At 41.2% G+C, this 24439-nt stretch overlaps 1 protein-coding gene across 5 annotated transcripts in view; it reads left to right on the top strand.

Moving 5' to 3' along the window:
* The window catches only part of CTNNA3 (catenin alpha 3), a 1138512-nt gene that overhangs the window by 1072845 nt on the left and 41228 nt on the right, over positions 1–24439 (top strand). For all 5 annotated transcript variants that reach the window (XM_061635143.1, XM_061635147.1, XM_061635148.1 and 2 more), the window contains one exon: positions 19543–19648. In XM_061635143.1, coding sequence (XP_061491127.1) covers positions 19543–19648 — 106 coding nt within the window. The remainder of the gene's footprint in view (positions 1–19542; positions 19649–24439) is intronic.

Below are 24439 nucleotides of genomic sequence, written 5' to 3'. Positions count from 1 at the left end.
CGACCCACTGACAGTGTTCATACTACCTGTAGTTTCACAGTGGAAATTAGGAATTCCTGTATTTTTTACTAGAGCTAGGACAAAAAAAAATGCTCAGCTTTTTTTTGGCAATTTATGAAAGTTATACAAAGTTTTCATGATGTACTCTTCCTTCCAAGGGTGTTCCAGAAAATGTTGTGAAGAGCTAAACGGCTTGATTTTAAGGGCAGAAACAAGGGGGGAATGTAGTAAGGCTGGGAAGCTATGAAGAGCTTTATGCTTTAGTCACATCCACATACCATGTATTTAAACCACTCTTATACCACTTTAACAGTCATAGTTTCCCCTAAAGAATCTTGGGACTGTAGTTTGTTAAGGACCCTGGGTTCTGAAGCTCTGTGAGGGGTCTTTTAACTACCCCAAGTACCCTTAATGACCTACAGTTCCCACAAGACTCTGGGGGAAACCATGATTGTTAAATTGGAAGAAGAGTGTCTGAAGTGTGGATGTGATCCTAGTTTGGAGCAGAAAAGATGGGAAATGCATTTTGGGCCACCTCATAAAATTAATTAAGGTACAACAGCTCCCCTAAAATTATTTTGTCTGTCCCCCTTTGAGAGACATTTTATTTCCAACTCCCCCCCAAGACTGATTTTGTTTTCCGTCGTTCTCTGTGAAAAAGTCTAGAACTTCTCAAGTTGGTTCTGTGATGCTTTCACATCTCCTAATGGGAGCTAACATAGAGAAGCGACTTACAGACAACAGGAGGATATAACATAGAGGGACACTATCACTGGTTTGTTGTCTTCCATATGAAGTTCTAACTTTAATGTAGTAATTTACAACAGATACTTTATTAATAAGCAAGTATATATATACATGCAACATCAAATCAATGGAACTTAACTTCTAACTGACAAAGCTGACAACCTTGCTCTTAGATTCTATTCATCTTAAAAATACAGTAACGTATATAATCACAACTGGCAGCCAAAAGACCATCGATGCTAGGGATGGGATCTGCTGGGTGATATCTGTTCAGATTGCATTCTGCCCAACTAGCCAGTGGTTGCAGTCCATTTCTGTTATTTTTCCTCTATTCTTTACTTTTACCAATCATTGTTTTGTCCTGAAAAATATCTATGTTGTTATCATTATCTCTAACAATGTTTTCCTTTCGGAAAGGAAAGGAACACAACTTTCTCTCTGCCTGTGCCCACTTAGCCACCCAATCCCCCTTTTGCTGCCTCCTCCTGAGTTGTATTGGATCTGTGCCCTTCCCTCCCAAGGCTTGGGAGAAAGCCAGACATTGCCTAGTGTCAATTACCATGAGAGAAAGGCAGAGATTATCTGGTCAGTTTCACCTTAGCAACCATGTTGTTCAGTTTCATCTTATAGCAAAGCAAAGATACTGATGAGTTTCATGATAGCACAGCAAAGACCCATGATGATCATTTTCGTATTAGCACAGCAACACAGCACAGGGAATACAACAACAATAATATTGTTATATTTGATGTGGGGGGTTTTAAAGAAAAAGTGTATGGAAAAGCTGTGGAAGTTTGCAATATTCAGGATCTGTCCACAAAGACAGCAAGCATGTGAACTATGGGGAAGTCTTGCACCAAGTTCGATTTTAGCAAAATTCTTGCCCATCTCCCAAAAAACCAAACCTGGTAGATAGTGGTGCCTGCCAGACAGATGATACTTTCATTTGTGTTTAAACAAATAAGCAAGCACAAAACTTGAGCAGCAACACCATTAAACAAATAAAATTCTGGACCTCAAAGAAAAGGTCTGACAATGACAGTGGCATGACAGCTCAGCAAACATAATATTCTTTCTTGTTATGGGTCTAATATAGAAGACAATCACCAATATCATATTTGCCAAACAGGGAGGACAAAGTATCATCAACAACATTGAATGATGACAATCCCCAAGACACTTGAATGATTTATTATGTTTCCAAATTTTCGCATATTGGGCTGGGAGTGACCTTGTACTGTCGGTCTTATTAGAATGAAACCTAAATCTGCTTCATTCAGCAAAAAGAAAAGGCATCTATAGATCTATATCTATTTATAGGCATCTATAAAAGCATCTTTACTCATTCCTTGATAATGTGGATTGGATGCATAAGCGTCTCCATAATTCCAACTTCCTAAAGTTTACTGTACCAGAGATCTATAGCAGAAGTCCTATTGCTCTTCCACTGTTGCTTTCCACTGTTGCTGGTAGCAGTTACCAGCCAGTGTGGTATAGTGGTTAAAGTGTTGGACAGGGACCTGGGAAACCAGGGTTCAAATCCCCACTTAGCCATGAAGCTCACTGGGTGGCCTTGGGCCAGTCACTCTCTCAGTTTAGCCTATTTTGCAGGGTTATTGTGTGCATAAAATGGGAGAGAGAGAAGTATATATGCCACCTTGAGCTCCTTGAAGGAAGGAAAGTTAGGATATAAATGTAATAAATAAATAAATAAATGATAATTGCATTTGTGAGGTTGGGATAGCAAGAAAGAAAATTAAATTCCTATACGGTCTAGGGCACAAAGATACCTTTCTGATGAAAATGCCTGGCAACGTGGGCATGGAGACCAGTCTCTCTTTCTCCTTCAGGTGGATGGGGTGGGGCATGCTAACCAGTTTCTCTCACATTCAGGTGGGCATCATCAACATGCAGTCACAATGGCACATATCTTCCTTTCAAGCGGTCATCATCAGCCTAAGAACGTAAGAACTTGCCAGGTCAGGCCAGTGACCCATGTAGTCCAGTTCTCACAGTGACCAACCGGATGCTGATGGGAAGTCAGCTAGCAGGACCTGAGTGCAAGAGCACTCTCACCTCTTGTGATTCCCAGCAACTGGTATGCAGAGGCTTACTGCATGAGGTCACAATGGCCAATATCTCTGTCTCTCACTGAAGCAGGCAGTAGCAGTAGTGTACAGGCCTAATGTCTCTCTTGCATATTTAGATACACAGAAGCAGGGATGTGTGGGCTCACTTTCTCTTATTGAGGTGGACAGCCTTGTCCCTCTCACTGAAATTTGGGCACAGGAGCAGCAGCCAAGGAGGAGAGGAGGAAAGCAGGCAGGCTATTTTGTATGTATTTTACAAGGCTTCTACTTACAGTAAGTACCTCAAGATGGCTTAACAAAAAGTATGAGAGATAATGGCAGCCCCTGAAATATAAAGGATCACAATTTACAGAGTCACAATTGGCATGAAAGCCCAGATACATGGGGGGGGTGTCACCTTTCAGCAGGTGCCCTATGCGGGAAGATTGGGAGACAGAGAGCAGCTCCCTGGCTTTTTGCATGTCTAAGGAAAAAGGAAACTGCTCTTGCCTGTGGACTTTCACGGCAACTGAGCTGAGCTCAGCCTGTTCAGTGGACAGGGGCGTGTTGAAAGGACCTATAAGATTTCTTTTAATCTCCTCACAGGAAGATTAATTTTAATTTTTAAGTTGTATAGCATTAGCTGTAAAATGCTAAATAGAAGTGTGGTCAGCTCTCCTAAGGCTTAAAAAAATTCCACAGGGTAGGAAAAAGGGTGGGTGGCACCCTTTTCATCAATATATTATTTTCTATTATCTTTTTATATAAAGTTTGTGCCAAAACAAAAGCTTGACAGCTTGAAAATGCACATTGTTTTGGGTGCTAGGTGTTTGTAGGTGCTAGAGGATGGTAAATCATGACTTTGTGTCTCTGCACTTTGCCATGCAGTCTTCTCACTGAAGAATTGGCTTAAACAACCTCCCTTTAAAAGATAAGCTAATGGCCCTGTAAGCAAAAAGATGACATCCTTCTCTACCTGTGGAAAATTCTTTCCCTTGCACTGTCTTTTCCTTAAATTTGGTATTTTACCTAGTGCACTCAGACCTTTGTCGGTTTTGAGGGGTGGAGCAAAAACAGCCTCAGAGGACTGAAATATTATTCGGGGGTTTGTTAAAACTGTATAGTTTTTTTTGGGGTGGTGGCTTAACAGTTCTGTTTTTTCCACCATTAAACCATGGCTGCTGCTTCAAGCACCATGGCTAAGGGCTGGTTCACACAGGTATTTAATGTGAGATGGGTGCCACCTGCACCCCAGTTAATTCGCCCAGTTTACATGATGTTGCAGACAAAGGGAAGGTATGTTGCTGCTTTTCCCTTTAAATCCGAATCAAAGCAACCTGCTGAAAATGCAATAAATGAAGGGAAAACTGCCTCTGCTTTGCTGTGCTCCTCCCATGTAGGCTCTTTTCTCTGATGTTTTTTTGTTGGGGGGTGGATCGTCACTTCAGATACTCCCCTTTCTCCTCCCTAAACTAAACTTTCCATGAATTCCATTTTACTTCTGGTGGCTCAAGAAGCAACTTCTGACTGGCTGCTCCTGAACTGCTGCAGCCCTCCTTTCTTTTGCCCCTTACTCACCCAGAAAACTGCCTTCCTTCACTCCTGTTCTTTCGAACTCTTTCCACCCAAACTCCCTCAGGCTTTGCAAAAGCGAAGCTGAATATCCCTGCGACTTTCCCACGCAGTGGGGGTGGCAGCGGCAGTTAGTTTTCATGGCAGTGTCGTCTCTCTCTCTCTCTCTCTCTCTCTCTCTCTCTCTCTCTCTCTCTCACACACACACACACACACACACACACACACACACACACACACACACACACACACACACACACACACACACACACACACACACACACACACACACACACACACACACACACCTTGTCTCCAACTACATAATTTTAAAAAAGGAAAAGGAAGAAAGGGGGGATCTAGTCAGTGTCATGTCAATTTCACGCTGAGGCACTCTCCCGGCTTCAGCCTTTAAGTCCAAACAGTCATGGGAATTGCATCCCCCTCTGCATTCTGAGTTCCATATGCCCAATTACTAATGTGATAGAAGGTGTGCGCGCACGCATACACACACACACACTCTACCACTAAAATTGCATTTCATAAGTACTTAATAAAAAAGGGCTTTTGCTATAAATATGTCAGAAGGAAACGAATCTGACAGAATAAAGTTTTTCATGTAAATTGCACCCCCACACTCTCCCAGCAAACCCCCACCCCTTCTCCATTAAAAATACTCCGGAGGGAGCAAAAATGTAAATTTGAGGGCGGGGCCACAAGGAAGCAGCAATACTTATTGTGAATTGAAAACAACAGATTGGAAGAGGGTGTGAACATTGAAAATCTATTGCAATGGGAAAAGCTTTGTCTTTAATACGAAGTGTGGCTCCCATGTGAATCAGCCCTAAGTATTGTTTGAACAGGAGCATTCTATTCAAAATGAAGATAGAATGCTGATGGGCTTATTTTTTGGAGGGGGGGCTTCAGTTTCCTTCTTAGAATAGTAAGCACCCCCCAAGTATACAATTTCTGGGGGGGCACTCTGTCTAGCTGTTTCTGTGAGCACTCAGAAATATACAAGAACCACCAATGAAAGCTTACATTAAAATTACTTATAGCTTACTGCCCCCGCGTATGAGGTGGAGAATTCTTTTTAAAAAGGGGGGGCATGATTCTGAATCCCTCTTACCCTTCTTTTCCTCTGTGATTCTTACGTTTATTTCTCTGCCTGATATGTGAGTGTAACTAACTGGAGGCAATTTTAAAGCCAGATTAAATCGTTTTTCGTAATGCACCAGTAATTTTTCTGACTGACTGAGGTAGAAAATCCGGGTTTTTCTGTTTTTCCCCCTTTTAAAAAACTTATTTATTTGTCTGTTAGGTGGGGGCAACTGGAACTTGTAATCTCATCTTCTGTCTTAAATTCCCTATCAGACTCTGCAGTTAGACTCTAAAATTATTAAACACCACCATCTTAGACAGTGGCAGTTCAGGAATGGTCAGTGGTTTGGGAAAGTAAGTTCTGGGCACACTCCAGCCCCCAAGTATCATTGTGACCATGGAGTCTGATCCTATGCATGTTTACTTGAGAAGTGAGTCCTACTAAGTTCCATGGGGATTACCTCTAAGTAAGTGTGCATGGGACTGGAGACTTAAACGTCAGGTCAAAGGTTTCACCTGACATACATGTGCTGTGTGCCCAAGGAAAGCTAAAAATCCATGAATTTCATTTATAATTAGCCCTGCCATCTCTAAAAAGCAACTGTCTGTTAATCAATTTAGTAAATGCAGAAAGATGTGTGTTCAATTACTGATATGGTGAATGGTCACTGCTTATTCTGTATACATTTCAGCTCAATGGAATAATCACAGATTGTAATTTTTGCATCTCATTGCCATTTGAGCCCACTATTTACATAGACCCAGAAACACTCCTAAAGGGAAAAAAAGTAATTCTCTAATGTGAGAACAAAGCATCTCTCGGTGTTTCATGAGGGAATCTTCCTCTTCTGTATTTAATTCTGAGCCTTTTGGACTAAAAAAGTTAGAGAGATTTTTGCTGAGAAATGGAGGTAACTGAAATGCCAGGTCAGCCCCTGTTACATCCAGCCTCTACCAGGAAAATATCTATGGTATTCCTGTAATGATCTACAGCCAATCCTAGAACATAATTATCTGTGAAGGTAGTTAGAATTGTTCTTGTTTAAAGAGACATCTTCATTTTGCAGGGCTGCTTGTTAGTTTGAATATGCTAGAAAGATTTTGCTGTGAAGTATAAGTAACCATCAAGCTAACAGATCACATCTTGTTAAGCTAAAAACGTATCCTGTGCACTCTTAAAGACCCACAGGTAATAGTGGAAGATTCTTATTTATACAGCACTCAATACACTTAATTGTGTTTAGATACACACAAAAGAAAAGAAGAAGCTGCCCCTGTCTCACCTCTGCTGATGCCTGCAAATCTACGTATTTTGCTACTAAATACGGGAAAGCAAAAAGAAAGCTCTCTAGATCAAGTGCCAAAATGAGTCTGAGGTGGGAAGAAAGTACCTGACTGGGTGTAGAAAAAATGTAGTAATGATGAAAGGGCTTCTAAGCACGTGCAAAGTGCCATTTCTTGAATTCTTCAACCAAATCTGAACTAGGGATAGAGGCCTAGGAAATAGGGTTGCCAGGTCCATGGCCTGAGACTGATCTTGTATCTTTAGGGGAAGAGAAAGTCAGCCAAGTGCAGGTGTTCTTGCAACACTGTAATGGGAAAAACCTCAAGGTGGAATTCTCCCTTCCTCCTGCCCAACTTTTAAAGATACAGAAGACCTCTTGGTTGCCAGGCTTTTGTTACTAGAATGCCAGGTTGCATTCTACAAAATGCTTCACATAGTTAACTGAATAGCAATATACGCATACATGCACATACTGCAGTCAATGACTTGGCTTTTGTTACTAGACATTACCTGCTCTTTGTGCACTGAATTATTATTGTTGCTCATGTGACACTTGTCTTAACTTTGTGGACTCTGTTCCCTGCATATTCACAGGAGGGCCCCCGTTTCCATCTGTGAAATGTTGTGGGGGTATAGAATGGGATCCTGTGGCAAGCTGGCTGATCGGTAATGTCTGTATTGTCTAATGTTGCAAACTACCTCAGTCACAAATACAGCTGGAAATACTTAAAAGCAGGAGAACATGCTATTAACATTTTCTTGCGATTGCTGCAGTCATTTGATTAACAAGATTATAAGTAACATGATGATAAAAAAAGACAGGTCAGCTGTTTGGACCATCAGCCATAAACATGCTGATTGCTCAATTACATTTAGGTATATAATTTATTTTACCCAGATAATTTCACTTCATTCTGTCTGAATAAATGCTCTGTTTCAGAAATGCGACTTCCCTCTTAGAAGAGTTTTTACCTGATAGAAATCGCGTGTCTCACAGTAGGGTTTGTAAATGTTCATTTGCAGGCCATGAAATGCTATCATTTATTCCCATTCATGTTAAAGAATTAGGAAAAAACTATTCGTTTGTTCCTAATTTTGTTTTTATTATCGAAGCTGAGATACTTGCTTTTTGCTGCTTTGAAAAGGCGTATTTGACACTTCAGGGAATCAGATTAATATAAACTGATCTGTTTCATTTTGCTACTTTGTGTTCAAGATAGAGAACTAATTTCCCCCTCCCCATGACTGATCTTCACATAATTTTAATATAATTCAAATTGTAACTGCTGTTGGTCTGCAATGCTTAACTCACTTATTTGAAAAGAAATTCAATTTACCGTAAATCAGTGGGATTTGTTTTAAGGTAAGTGTGTTTAGGAATGAGCTGCAAACTGAGTGTACCTGCAGTGGTCTTACTAATACATGGAAAATATACATATGAGATTAGCAGAGGGTCACCCAAAGACTCTCATAACACAATAGCCATTTATGTGCCTGTTTCTGTGCTGCTCCTGTTAATTTCAGTGGGGTTTGTGCTAGAGAACCTGTGGGGAATGGACTCTCTGCTCAGCTTTTGCCCCGGCAGCCTCTGCATTTAGTGTTCATGCTATTACACCGAAAAAGGGCAACATTCCGAGACTGCAGAGGCAAAAAACAAGGGTGGTGATGGGGAAAGCACATCCCATGAAGCACTCAAGGGGAATGGGCTCCCCCCGCCACTTGATTTTTGTGCCTGCAGCATCTAATTTTCCCCTTCTCCATCACATTAAGGAATGGAAAATAAGCAGCCAGGGAAGCTTGCAATTTTAATCTGAGCCCAAGAAGAATGTAGGGGTTTGCAAGAGCTCACCCCTCCTTTGAAATGTGTACATCTTTCCAGATCAACATAAACGTCTGAAATTCAGATATCTGTATACCTCTTCCTCAACATGGGAGACTCAAAAAGTACCCCCAGAACAATAAGTTATTCCCACACTAGCTAGGAAGCTTAAATATGAGGTGTGTGGTACCCAATATGCTCCAGTTACTAGAAAAGAGAATGTTACACTTACATTGTTAAATGGTTGTCCTGAGTATTAGTTAACCTCTTATCTGCACAGAGCAGATGTAACTGCATACGAGATGGAAAGATGTAGAAGTTCTCCTGCCCTGGAATATCCTTGGGGCAGTTTCAAGCAAGAGAAGTAATATGAACCTGTAATATGAACCTATACTTGGAGAATGCAGCTTCATGTATTGTTTATGTCAAGGAGTTTTTGGTGTAGCCAAACTTCACATGACATCTCATTATAAGGATTGTCTGTTAGCCTTGAGGTCTTTCCAGGATTTAGCTGAACCCCTGAACTTTCCAGGTACAACCACCTGGTTCAGTCTTAACCATTTTCCGTCCACATCACTTGCTGAGTAACAGGTGTTGTTCCATGTTGCCATACACATCTAATCCATCCAGTAAAACTGACAATTCACCAGGATTGAGGTCTGAAATGCCCATCAGATACTTTGTATGTGTCTGATTGACTCGGCTTCCAAGCCTGCCAGGATCTGGCTCCGTGGTCCACTGGGGGGTGATAAGGAGAGGAGGAAAGTCTGCTATCTTATTCAGTTACAAAAATAAATGCTCAGGATGTATTTGTCTTTTCAATGACAAAATCCAAGCACTATTTCAAAAAAGAAAAGAAAAGTGGGGAATAGCTGACAGTTATTTACCGAGCAAGAAGAAGTACTGCTATGTTTATTTATTTATTTTGCAAACATTGTTGAATCTTGAGGGAGTCACAGTGAGATCTAACACAGATAAGAGACTTTGAGCTTGAAACCAATATGAAATATCTCAGTGACAGTGTCTGATAGAAAAAAGCACTGGTAGTGGATGATCCTGATAAAAATAAATTGCTTTAAATGACAGAACAGGTTCAACTGGCAAAGTGTTATATTTAAAGGGTTTAATGTCAGTCACAGTTACTTTTTTTAAAAAAAGTTATTACTAATACTTTTTTCCTCTGGTAGTTACACAGTCTAGAGTTCCATGAACAAACCTCTATCCAGACATAAGTAGCCAATTTGGCAGCTGCACATCAAGCGCAATCTTGTCATAACAGCTGGTCATATAAGTACAATTGATTTGAATGGAAGAGATGGAATGGGTGTCATTCCATTGATAGGACATCCATCAGTGGAACAGTGAGGGACATAATTTTTGGCTGTTCCTACCTGCCCAGCCCACGTCTGTTCTTTAGGGCCCCCCAATCCTCTGAATCAAATTTGGGGTCTCCAGGAGACAGGTGGGATCACCACTAATTGCTTCTTTCCCTGGTCCACTGGTGGACCCTTCCATCAGTAGAACAACATGCATTTGATTCCATTCAATAAGGCTTAGTCATTTCTTAACGTCTGCCAGATTTTGCTCACTATATTCACAGGGTTTTCTCAAACCTGAATACTATTAACTTTAAACCAAATAAAATAAAATAAATTTCACACCTTTTCTGAAGAGAACATGTCCTTATTACTCCCACACTATTCATAAAGAAGGCTTGCCAGCATCTCTTTGGCATTTATCATATCCACATTTGAAGGGAAAGCAGAACATGGGATTATCCTTCCTTTTGCTGTGAAGCTGAAATCTCACATCTGAGAGACAGCGGGAGGGAACACCCCTCCAATATCTTGCCTACATCCTTCCTTTTTTCCTACCTGCTGATTTGTACATGCCTCTCTCCCTTTGTCTTTCCCAAAATTATTGTATTTGTCAAATGGTTGAGTCACATTGTCTGTTTTTAGGTGACAAACTCATATGTAATCTTACTGCTTCTGAGAAATTGGTTACAGCAGAACGATGTTTCTAAGCTATGGCCTTATGTGTATAAAGTTCCCCCTTAGGGTGGCCATGTACAGATTAAAAAACAGAGAGGAAAACTCACCAAAAAGAGAGGACACAGATTTGCATAAAAATTGCATGTGCTAATGTATATGAATAGATGCAAAATTAGCAATAATTACTACAATTTAAGTAGAAATGTAATATATCTCATTATAGTGAGGCAGAGGTGACCTACAGTATGTGCCTGTTTAGTCTGCTGTCCAGGTGCGCTAACAGCTCAGGGCCGGCATCAGAGGGCCATCAGGTCAGGCCCTGGCTGCTGAAGTTTCCCTAAGGGGCTGATTCCCCTTCTGCCATCTTGGTTGATGGCAGGGATGCGACTCTGCAGTGGATTGTGGAAGGTAGGTAGGTGTGGTGTGCATGAGTGCGGGTGCCAGAGCCCAGGGCAGCCTGGTGCCCAAGGGCCCTGGCATGCCTGGGGCCAGCCCTGTAACAGCTGAAGGGCATCTTCAAGGTCCCTCCTCTTCCTTCTTATGATTCTTTATCTCTGAACTGGACTTGGATCAAACACCCTTTCAAATAGAGGGAAATCCTCTGCAAAGTAAAAAACGCATGGCCACCCTATACCTCCTCCATTGTCTTTGCCAGAAACAGCAGGGCACAAGGAGGGAGGGAGGGAGCAGCAGTTGCTGAAGAGGGCTTATCCCTAAGCCATTCTAGTTTCTCAGAGTTATCCCGTGGCAAAATTATTATTTGCTTACAACTAGCACAGAGAGATGTCAACACATGAAACCTGTTTGCAGTTAGATATAATAATTCTTATTTGCTAAAAGTTTTTAAATTCCTTTCTGATTCTGTTTCAGCATGTGTTATAATGTCAGATTCTTCTACATTGATTTAAACTGAATATGGCTAACAGTTTTTTAGTGTCCCCTCTAGCATTCTATGCCAATATATATCAGATCAAAGTTGCCCCCCATCATTTTTTTAAATAAAAGCATAAGACCATGAGTCTAGTTCTTTTACTGAATATCCTATATGACATCCATCTGTTCAGAATATTTTTAGCAGTTTGACGTTTCACTCATAATATGACAATTTCAATGACATTTGAAAAATAAACAGACCAGAAAATGCAAATCTATGTGTAATAATTTACTAGAATATTCTGAGGGTGATATGCTATATAGTAGAAAATGTACTATTCCTTTCTTCTCTCTTAATGACATTCAAAGTCATCACATTTGATTAACAATTCAGGGTCCCAGAGCAGAGGAAGGCTGTAACTTCACAAGACCCTTGGTCTACTTCACCCGGTGCTGAAAAATTAGCAAAGTAGAGGCACTGAGTGAGTCTCTCAGCTTGTTTCTGAGCTCTCTGTGTTATAATGACAGCCAGGTTGTGTGTCTCTGGGGCCATGAGGCAGGTGTGATCAGGGAATGCGGTAACAAGGGATGAGGGCAGATTTGATTGACTGATTAATTGAGTTTATTTATATGCCACCTTTCCACAGTGAGCTGTGCCCAAAGTGGCTTACAACAGACATTCAAAATATCAAAATACAAAACACTGAGGTAGGGGAAAGAAGTCAGTTTACAAAACAACCAATAAATGTAATAAATAAATAAATAAAATTCAAATAAGGAGGTGATGGTCTAGTGACACCTTCTCTTGACTTGCTCAGCTAAGCCAGTGGTCCAGTTCCTGAGATTTTCAGTCCTACACACATAATCTTGCAAGTAAGCCCACTGAATTTGATGGGACCTACCCCTAGGCAAACATGCACAGGAATGCCTTGAGTTTTCACTGTTCTGCAACTCACATGTTTTATAAAGCAAAGTAACACCATCGCATGAAATAGTCATTTCCAAGGTCAAGGTGCAAGAGACAGTTGGTGGCTTTGGAAAAGCAGGAGCACATCCAAGAAAAATTTGGATGCTGGGTTTCTTCCTGCAGTTGGAAAGTCATCTGATTTTGTGAAGACAGCTAATAAGGTGATATTCTGAAGTGGACAGAAGCACACTGCAGAAACCCTCTCTCTTCTCTACTTGGGAAGCTCCAAGAAACCATCCAGAGGATCATGTGAGGTTGCCAGATGAAGATTTGCACTGTGAGAGGCAGCCTTTGCCACCTGCTACTGTACTGAGAAGGAAAGAGCAAAGTATAGTTCAGAGCCAGCTACTCTTCAAATACAGGGACAGTGATGAGCTAAGTGTCTCATCTCTGAAACACAGAGCTATAAGGACCCAACCCACCTCTCTGCCTGAAATAGTAGGGGGCTGAGGCTCTCGGGGCTTTACAAACAGGGAAGGGTTTATACACTGGTGCTTGTTGCACATTATAACATTTGTGTGTGTATGTGTGTAACATAGCCACACAACAAAAGACACAACAAATTGTCCATAAAACAACAAAGGGAATTTTCCTCTCTTTTTTACAAAAAAAACTCCTAAAGTGCGACACACACACACACCGTACCTATTTGTCTGAAATATGACAGGCTTCATCCTGAGGCAATATACTATGCCTGCAAATTTACTCAAATTCTGCCCTTTAAAAGTTACAGACATTTCTTGATTTTCCTATCATAGTCAGTGGAGAAATCATCATGAGGCTTCAGAAAACAAAGTGATGATATAAGAAAAAGACTGATGTCAGTCCAAGCCTTCTAGCTGAGGTAACCCACTATCTGAGCCAATGAGGCAGGTTCAAAGTTGATTTTCTTCTCCATCATCTTTTTGTGCAGTACTTGTTATGGGAGCATAAATGAAGGTTATCATCATGCAAAATACCATTCCTGTTCATACGTTTTGTAAAAATATTGACTTCCACTTTTTCCATCCTTAATATATACCTTAATGTCCAAACATAAATCAAAATGTTGTTAGCTTGAAAGGAGAAATGCAAAGATGGAGGGAATAGAATTAATCCAGTTATAGAAAGTCTATATACATTCATTTATTGTCTCTGTGAAGCCTGGTGCTGTGCACTGACTTCAGCAGAGAGCAGTTTGACCCCCAATAATTACTGCTTGAAATATTGCAGTTGTAATAGGGTGTCAAAAGCCAATCTATGCAGTATGATTTAGGGTGGCCTTCCTTGATGCCATCAGGCAATGGGGATTGCTTTTGCATCCAGGGAATGGGGAGTGAGATCAGTGCAGCTCTTTTCCATCTCATGTCTGATCTTTATCAGCAGAGGAAACTCTCCTAGCACAATGAGTATGATTTCTGTGGATCTTCATTCATGTTAATGTAACACTGCTGGCATGATATAGGGCACAATCCTATACTGGATTGCCGTCTGAAGGATTTGGCAGAACACCAGTTGGCAGAATGTTGGCAGAACTCCCACACTATGCCGGTTGAGCATTAGGAGCTATCCCCATCTTTCAGGGAAGACTCCAGGAGTGCCAGCAGACTGGAGGCCTCTTGAATACATAGAAGTCATGCACATTACCAGGGAATCTGGCAAAGCACATGGGTGAAGAGCCCTTATGCAACAGAAGTGGCTTGGACATCAATGGAATACTATTGTTGTACAGACTTGGCATTTCCTGTGGGGTCTACATCAGTATGAATGACCCTTCATGAGCCCATTTACTCCAAGGATTGATGTAGTGCTTTTGCTTTAGCAGAGCATGCCGCAGAGTTTCCTTGGCTTGCCTCTCACTGTGTAACCAAAGTCCATAATCTGCATCATATCTATATTGCATAATTGTTTTACTCCATTTACACTGATACAGCTCCACTGCTCCTGCCAATGCTTGGGGTGGGAGGGGAAGAACTGAACAAAGGAAGTAGATGGACTGATATTTCTAGCATCGTACTGATTTCCAGGTGTATGTACAGGGTTTGTTTTTAGAACAAATGATACACAGGACGCTCGCTGCTCATACTAGCAGACCCCTTGATTTCAGACTGCATGGGATAGTCCTCAGGAGCATCCGTAATGCCCTGAATCTACTTACTGGGTGTCTTTAAATGGCTATATACTAGTATCTCTGAATCCCAAAGTAACAAATGGCTTAATAATGAAAAAGTGAATGATTGACTTGTGTTGATCACATGGCTACAGTCTATTGTTGGGTATCAAAGAGGCCTGAGTATGCATTAAGGGCAGAGGGGTTCTCCACTGTTCCCTTCTGGTTGGTAAAATCTATTAGGAAAGGATTGACTGGATGTGTCCAGGGAGTGGCCAACTACAGGAAGGAATTATGCCCACTGCCTTGAACGAGGCAGTGGTGTGACCGCTCTTAAAAAAATCCCTCCCTGGATCCAGATGTTTTAGAAAACTACTCTTCAGTTCTAATATTCCCTTGCTGGACAAGGTAATTTAGGAGCTAGTGGCCAGCCAACAGCAGGCAATCCTAGAGAAAGCAGATTATCTAGATTCATTCCAGTCTGGTTTCTGGCCTGGTTTCAGCAGATACTTTTAGAAAGTATTTAAAAGAGAACCATCCCCTGTATCAACCTTCTCGGATCCTATGATCAGAAGGTGAGGTCTTATTGGTGGTGCTGCCACTGAGCACTGCCCAGTTGGCTCTGACCTGTGACAGAGCCTTCTCAGTGGTGGCTCTCCATTTGTGAAATGCCCTCCTCAGTGAGGTGTGTCTGTCTCCATCACTATTGACTTTCAAGAGGAATATGAAAACACTCCAGTTTACCCAGGTATTTGATGATTGAAGGGGGCTGTTCCTGGCAACCCGAAGATCACTGATGAAAGAATGTTTTTAACTGTGTTTTAGAACGTTTTTCATTGTAGTGTTTTGGAATGTTTTGAACTGTTTTTAATATCCTTTTCTTTCTTGTTAAGTTGTTTTGTTTATGTTTGCCGCCCTGGGCTACTTCAGGAAGAAAGGTGGGGTATAAATTCAATAAATAATAATAGTAGGAGTAGTTGCAGCAACAGCTCTAGTTTTCACATCTCTTGGAATGCCACTCCAATGAGTCTCCCACCCTTTGAGGGCAGCTTTTCAGTGGATTCCATGAGAGAAGACTGGATCTAGAAGATAGAGGCTCAAAATTGTGTATATTTGACCCATATATCCAATTTCAATGTAATTTCTAGTCTCCCCCTAAAAAATACAACCAATGCCCTTGTTATTTATCTAATGATAAATATGTGAGAACACTAGTCGCCTACAGCAAAGTGTTTCCATTGGCCACACCTGGAGGGGGAATGGGTTCAAAAATTCTTTGTAGCGATTAAAAAAAATGCTCAAGCTGCTCCCACCAGGTTTTACAGTAAAAAGGGGTGGGGTTTGACTAGAGTCATGTATCCCCATTTTCAGAAAAGAGAATTGAGATGCATTGGAACTGGTCGAACAGTAAGTGTGTCTACCCTAAGTCACTTCTAACCACAATGTTGTTGTTGGTATGTGCCTTCAAGTCGATTATGACTTATGGCGACCCTATGAATCAGCGACCTGCATGAGCATCTGTCGTGAACCACCCTGTTCAGATCTTGTAAGTTCAGGTCTGTGGCTTCCTTTATGGAATCAATCCATCTCTTGTTTGGCCTTCCTCTTTTTCTACTGTTTTTCCCAGCATTATTGTCTTTTCTAGTGAATCTTGTCTTCTCGTTATGTGTCCAAAGTATGATAATCTCAGTTTCATCATTTTAGTTTCTAGTGATAGTTCTGGTTTAATTTGTTCTAAAACCCAATTATTTGTCTTTTTTGCAGTCCATGGTATCTGCAAAGCTCTCTTCCAACACCACATATCAAAGGAGTTGATTTTTCTCTTATCCGCTATGTCTACTACTGTCCAACTTTCACATCCATACATAGAGATCGGGAATACCATGGTCTGGATAATCCTGACTTTAGTGTTCAGTGATACATCTTTGCATTTGAGGATTTTTTCTAGTTCTCTCATAGCTGCCCTCCCCAGTCGTAGCCGCCTTCTCATTTCTTGACTATTGTCTCCATTTTGGTTAATGACTGCGCCAAGGTATTGATAATCCTTGACAAGTTCAACCACAATATGCAGGTTATTTTACAGCTCCCAAACATATGTAGCAAATAAAGTTGACAGTCTTGAATTGTCTTAAGAATATAAGTCCAACTAATCAAATTGTATTGGGACAAGACATGAGCTCTTCTACTAGGTCCCTAGAAAATGATTGTGTCCAGCCAGTACTTGCTAACTTTCATTCATAGGTGATATCCAAGAAATCACTGCAAGGATTGGCAGCGGGAAATTTAAGCTGCATTGTTTACTTTTGAACAGGACGTAATTAGAAAGGCATTATCTCTTTCCCCTTGATCAATGAGTGGAATGGTTAAAACCAGACTCTATTGGTTCATTTAAAATTTACTGTAAATCTGTCCCTGGCAGCATTCACTTATTAAATTCAGTGAAAAAGTGGTATTTGGGGGAGGGTTCTTTTTCTTTTGAGAAATACTCTCTTCACATCTAGATGTGGCCAATTTTAACTGTAGAAGGAAATGGACTGCCTTCAAGTCTATTCCGACTTATGGTGACCCTATGATGAGGGATTTCATGGTAATCGGTATTCAGAGGCGGTTTACCATTGCCTCCCTCTTAGGCTGAGAGGCAGTGACTGGCCCAAGGCCACCCAGGGAGCTTCATGGCTGTGTGGGGATTTGAACCCTGGTCTCCCAGGTCCTAGTCCAGCTACACCACACTGGCTTTAACTACCACTACACCACACTGGATTTAACACTTTAACTGTAGATCAGTGGTATTAATCATCATACTTGAAGTAAACATGGTGTGAGATGGGACTGGGACAAGGTCATATAATCAACTGTTCACTGACAATTTTTGCAATCAGTTACCAAAATTTCCTATGTCAGCTAAGCTGCCAGGTATCCCATTGATAGACTCTCCACAACGTTACTCAGGACCAGACCAAGCTATATTGTCACCTGGGAAAAGTCAGGACCTACCATTCCTGCACCGGCAGCTACTATTTACTGTGGGTGCTGCAGAGAAGCTTCCCTGGATCTCACGTGTTTTTGCCAAAGTGCCTGGCCAGGCAACTGCCATCACCAGGAACTTGAGTGACAAGGGGTTGCCCTTTTTCTGGCAGCCCTGCACGGGCTGGTTCCATTGTCCCTCTTCATCTGCCATATGAGACAGACAGCTCAGTGTGGCTCATGATTGGCTGGCTCTGACTTTATTGTTTATTTATGGCTTTTATTCCCCGCCCTTTAGCCAGAAAGGCTCTCAGAGCAGCTTACAAAAATCTGTATTAAGATGGTCCCTGCCTTCAGGCTTAGAACCTAAAAAAGACATGACACCCAAGGAAAAAGGAATGGGAGGGAAGAGGGGAAAGCAGGCTCTTACTGTTGGAAGTACAACAGCAGAGATCATTCAGTGTGTGAAGAGGTTAATTCTGTTATTGGTATGGCTGGCAGCAGGCTCTGATTGGCTGGGGATTCTAGTCAGGTGGGAGTTAGCTGTCAGTGAGGAAGACAGTTAAATTTTGAGTTGGAGGAACTGGAAAGTAGTTCTTTCTTAGGCCTGACCTAAGAAAGACAATCTTTGTTTATTACTCCTCATATTATATGCTCTTTTTGTTCAATTTACACTTAGTAAAATATTATCAGTTTCTTTTCTCTCTATGGACTCCATCTGATTTATTCCAGTCACTCTGCTAATACATAACGCAATCAAGAGCATCGTCTTCTTGCTGATGTCAGTGGCAGTTCTGGGTGTCTTGTCTTTGACAAAGAACATCCTCCCTAAGAAAGGCTCTTTCCCCCAAATCAGATCTAGGAGCAGAATAGATGACAATTCCCAGGTCACGAGAATTCGGTAGCTTCTGCCACCCTGAGTCTTACATAGTATAAGAATTTAAGAGCCTCCTGGATCAGGCCAATGGCCCATCTAGTCCAACCTGTTTTCACAGAGGCCAACCAGATGGCTATAGGAAGCCCGCAAGCAGGACCTGAGCACAAGAGCACTCTCCCCTCCTGCCATTTCTAGCAACTGGTATTCAGAAGCAGACTGCCTCTGACCCTGGAGGCAGAGCATAGCCATCATGGCTAGTTGCCATTGATAGCCTCCTCCATGAATTTGTCTAATCCTCTTTTAAAGCCATTCCAAGTTGGTGGCCATCACTGCCTCTTGTGGGAGTGAATTCCGTAGTTTAAGTATGCAATGTATGAAGAAATACTTTATTTTATCTGTCCTGAATCTTCCAGCATTCAGCTTCATTGGATGTCCACAAGTTCTAGTGTTATAAGAGAAAGAGAAAAACTTTATCTACTTTCTCCATGCCATGCATAATTTTCTACACTTCCATCATGTTGCCTCTGACTCGCCTTTTCTCTAAACTAAAAAGCCCTACATGCTGCAAGCTTTCCTCATAGGGGACTGCTCCCTCCCCTTGATCATTTTGGTTGCCCTTTTGTGAACCTTTTCCAACTCTACAATACTCTTTTTGAGATGAAGTGACCAGAACTGTACACAGTATTGCAAATGTGACCACACCAAAGATTTGTATATCAGCATTATGATATCGGCAGTTATATTTTCAATACCTTTCCAGATGATCCCTAGCATAGAATTTGCCTTTTTTGCAGCAGCTGCACACTGGGTTGATATCTTCATTGAGCTATCAACTACAACGACATTCAGTCACCATTCAGGCCTCATGAGTATATATGTGAAATTAAGGTTTTTTGCCCCAATGTGCATCACTTTACATTTGTTTACATTGAATTGCATTGACCAGTTAGAATCCTCACAAGAGTCTTGATGGTAGTTAGAATCGTCACAGGAGGGAGCTTGAGGGAGTTACACTCCTCCCTTGCCAATGTCAGTGCCCGTTTTGGCTGGTGCCCTCCCTGAAAGCACTCCCTCACTCTGACCAGACAGATCCAGGAGCAGAGCAGATGACCACTCTTATTTAGCTAACTCCAGTCATGCAAGGCATACTTAATTCACTGTATCTTATGCTTTTCTTTCTTTAAGGGGTAGAGGACCACTGAAGGATACATCAGATGTGATTAATGCAGCAAAAATGATCTCAGAGTCAGGATCAAGAATGGATATGCTTGCAAGACTAATTTCTATCCAGGTAGGTGTAATAGCTTGAACACAGTTAACACAGTGGTGTGGCAAATTGATTGATGTTGATGAATACAGCCGCTGCCATGCTCAGTGTACTTTTGTACTCTTTGTATTTGTGGCTCCCTCTTCAAAAGTCTATTTTCTCTGTCACAAGAACACCTAAGAATTATCACAGCTGGCAGCCTGTTGCAGAATAAACTATTACACCAGGCGCACATGAGCCACTTCATTATGTGTCAGCCAACTGAAACTGTCTTGGCAAAATGACTTTAAACCACTATGATTCCCTTCATAAAAATGCTCCTTGTTCTGTCACCCTACTTTTTCTATTTCAGTTAAATTATTGTAAACTGTAGACTGGAAATGATGTGTAGATAAATTAAAATGGTAGAAGAAACAACACATTATTGACTTGTTTCTTAGAGCAGGAATATCACTTTTCACATGCAGTCCACCTACGCTTCACTCTAAAGGGCTACACAGGACCAAATAAGATGTGTGCGTGCTTATCAGATGCACACTTTTCCTTTTTTTTTATAGAAGAACGCGGGGATCTGCTTTTTATATCAAAATGAGTGCACAGGGGACATGGACAAAGCCTTCCTCCTGGTTGCTAGGCTTGGCTGCTTTGAGCTGTTTATAAGCACTAGGACAGGCAGGACATATTACATCAAACAGAACATCACCTGCAGGTCCTGCAATATAGTTTACATCATCAAGTGCAAAAGACCAGGATGTCATATCCGATACGTAGGAAAGACCACAACTGACCTATGCACGCGCTTCAGGAACCACAAGTCGGCAATTTTGACAAAAAAAGTGGAGCAACCAGTTGCAAAGTATTTTAACATCGAGGGTCACAGCCTGTTGGACTTTTCCATTACAGTTAGCATTGACTAAAAGGGAGAACTTTTGGATTTACTCTCTGGACACATTGGCACCACATGGCCTGAACCTGGAGGACAGTACCACCACTACTTAGCTTCTGCAAATGAAGCTCCTCTGAGCATTCCATCCTCAAAGCTCTATAACTTCTACCTTGGTAACAGCATTTGTATGTTAGCAGCTGATGAAGGCGGAAGCTGAAATGTTTTGTTAATACAATAAAAACCTCTGTTTGGTTAATCACAATTATGTTCATAGATATTTTTAGGTGATTAACGGAATCCTTACAGGGATCCAGAGCAAGCTTGAGTGAAGTTCTGTTTGTTGCTTTCAGAACTGTCTTATCTGTATACCAAAGCAACTCGCATCCAACGAGGATTCAGTCTTCTTCATTCAAGTTCTCCATCATGCACAACAACCACCCAAGGTACGCAATGTTTTTACAAGAGAAGATTACAAAATGCCAACTTACTATAGAGCATCTTAAAGTATATAAGACCTTAAACATTATCCCATGAGGCCTCGAGATCTATAAACCAATTTCTATTCTAGAAAGTATCCCTTTATGTCTAAATTGGCACATAAACATCAGCTGAGCATATTCCTTATTTCTACGATTATTAAGCAGAATCTTCTGAAAATCAAGACCTTGAAACACGCACTACAGCAGGAATTAATGTTTCAAAGAAACACTCTAACACCATGCGACTATGAACGCCTCCTGTATCTGCTCCATAAAACAGAACAGACAACTTTTATCAGTGTCCATGCCACCAAAAAGAAAAAACTCAAAAGGGATATTCTAAGATATCATCTTCCTCTTATTCCATCCAATTTAATGTTCTATTTATAAAGAAATATTTTCATGTACTACAAGAGCAAAAACTAACCACAAGAAAAAGAAAAACAGGAGATTCAAAAGAGTTACTCCAAAAACTTCCACATGTATAACAAGATCACCTGACATAACTTACAGAAATGACTCCACAACAATAATAGATCTCACTGCAGGCAAAATGTCACCTAATGAAATTAGGCTTCTATCCAAAGGCCTCAACTTCTGCCCAACACCTAGAGAGCACAATATAGCACAGATGAAATGTGACATCAAAGCATTTGAAAGGAGATGCAGATTGGCTGAATTTTTTTATGATGACTCTAAGAACAACATAGACCTCTACAATAGAGATCCTCTGTTACAGTTTCTGCCACCTAAAACTTGGACACCGAACATTAACAGGAATCCAGTCCTAGAAACCTTTCTCTTATCAGTAAACAGAGTCATCAACAACCACACACCAACTCCTACTCACGACAACCTTTCAAAAGAAGAAAGAATAGCCCCAAGGAACCTTCAGATGAGAAGGGATGTTGTCATCAAACCTGCAGATAAGGGTGGTGCTGTTGTGTTACTTAACACTACAGACTATATAGCAGAAGGTCAAAGACAACTAAAGGATGAAACAACATATAGATTTCTTGACCACAGATCTCACAGATATCACCACAGATCTCAATACTCATATCATTACATCTATACAAAACCTTACAAGTAGGAAACTTCTTAAAGAGGAGACTGCTGATCTCCTTGTTAATCCAAATCCCACCCCTGGAAGGTTTTACATGCTGCCTAAAATCCACAAAGCCAACAATTCTGGTCGCCCAATTGTCTCAGGTAACAACACAGCTACTGAAAGGATTTCTCTGTACATTGACTTAAATTTACAAAACATGGAGCAAAACCTCCCATCATATATCAAAGACACCAAGGACTTCTTGCTTAAAATTGAGTCTTTAAACAAGCAGTATCAATTCCACAACAATACCATACTAACTACTTTAGATGTCACATCTCTTTATACCAATATACCACATAATGATGGGATTCAGGCTTTAAATGAGTTTCTTAACACCAGAGATATGAACAATCCTCCGACAGAGGTTCTCACAACTTTAGCTACGCTAGTCCTGACTTGTAACAACTTTACATTCAATGGAGAACACTACCTGTAACTACAAGGCACAGCTATGGGGACTCGCATGGCTCTATCATATGTGAATCTCTTTATGGGTAAACTGGAACAGGAGATCCTCAAAAAGGCCATCAACAAACCACTTAAATGGTGTCAATACATCGACGACATCTTTATGGTCTGGACGAATGGTAAAGAGAGTTTGGAACAATTTAAAAATTACATCAACTCTATCCGTCCCTCTATTAAGTTTACATGTAATAAAATGACAATCCGCACATCCTTTTTCTGGATGTCCTTCTCACCATTGAAAACAACAAAATAGCCACTGATCTCTACAGCAAACCCACTGATGCCCACGCCTATTTAAACTGGAAATCTTGCCATCCTAGGCATATAAAGAACATTGTGTATAGCTTAGCTCTGAGAATCAAACTTATTTGCAACACTAAAAATAAATACCAGAGAAGGATCAGTGAACTTAAAGAACACCTTCTTCGAAGAGGATATTCTCCACATATTATGAATTGCAACATCCACCGAGCCTCCATTCTGTCCAGAGAAAACCTCCTCCATCATACTGAGGTGTCAAAGAGCAGAGAGCAACAGATTCCATTTGTGGTAGATTTCCATCCAGCATCTCCTAACTATCACCGAGCAATCAGGGAGAGCTACCCATTGCTGGCAAACTCTGAACATCTTGCTAGAGCCATCAACAAGCCTCCTGTTGTAGCATTTCGTCAACCTCCTAATTTGCGCAGACTGTTGGTGAGAGCTGTGCTTAAGCCACCTATCACCAATCCAGTGTCTCATCCTTGTCACTCCAAACGCTGTATCACCTGTGTGTACCTCAGGGAGACAGCCACTTTTACAAGCACTAGGACAGGCAGGACATATTACATTAAACAGAACATCACCTGCAGGTCCTGCAATATAGTTTACATCATCAAGTGCAAAAGACTAGGATGTCATATCCAGTACGTAGGAAGGACCACAACTGACCTACGCATGCATTTCAGGAACCACAAGTCGGCAATTTTGACAAAAAAAGTGGAGCAACCAGTTGCAAAGCATTTTTACATCGAGGGTCACAGCCTGTTGGACTTTTCCATTACAGCGATAGAGATGCCAGCAGATCCAGCAGCATTGACTAAAAGGGAGAACTTTTGGATTTACTCTCTGGACACATTGGCACCACATGGCCTGAACCTGGAGGACAGTACCACCACTACTTAGCTTCTGCAAATGAAGCCCTTCTGAGCATTCCATCCTCAAAGCTCTGTTACTGCCACCTTGGTAACAGCATTTGTATGTTAGCAGCTGATGAAGGCGGAAGCTGAAACGTTTTGTTAATACAATAAAAACCTCTGTTTGGTTAATCACAATTACGTACATATATATATTTTAGATGATTAACGGAATCCTTATAGGGATCCAGAGCAAGCTTGAGTGAAGTTCTGTTTGTTGCTTTTAAAACCGTCTTATATATATACACACACACGCACACACACACGCACACAAGGCCCAGTTCTGATACTGGAAGTTAAACAGGCTGGGGGAGAATGGCATTAAGCAGGCAAACAGCAGTGAGACAAGGCGGGAAAGGAGGTAGGTTTCAATCCTCTCTTCACATATCATTTTGATATATACAAAGAAACATCTCCCTGCTTGCAAGCAAGCTTGGTCTTAATAAGTAAGCTTGGCTTACAGTCGTCTGATTTAGTGGTTTTCAAGTATGCCCCTCCCCCCACAAATAATTGCCCCCATCCAGCAAATGTGTGGAAATGGGTCCAATTCATTCCCTGGTGCAGCTGCCACAACTGGCGCATGTAGCCTGTCAAGAACCCAACAGTAGTGTAAATTCGCTATTCAGATGAGGGTGTAGGGAGCTAGACTTAGGGCTGGTTCACACGGGAGCTTAACTTTATAGTAAATACGCA

This window comes from Rhineura floridana, chromosome 7, assembly GCF_030035675.1.
Source record: "Rhineura floridana isolate rRhiFlo1 chromosome 7, rRhiFlo1.hap2, whole genome shotgun sequence".
NCBI lineage: Eukaryota > Metazoa > Chordata > Lepidosauria > Squamata > Rhineuridae > Rhineura > Rhineura floridana.
The sequence above is the reverse complement of the archived record's forward strand: the minus strand, read 5'-3'. Positions and strand labels throughout refer to the sequence as shown.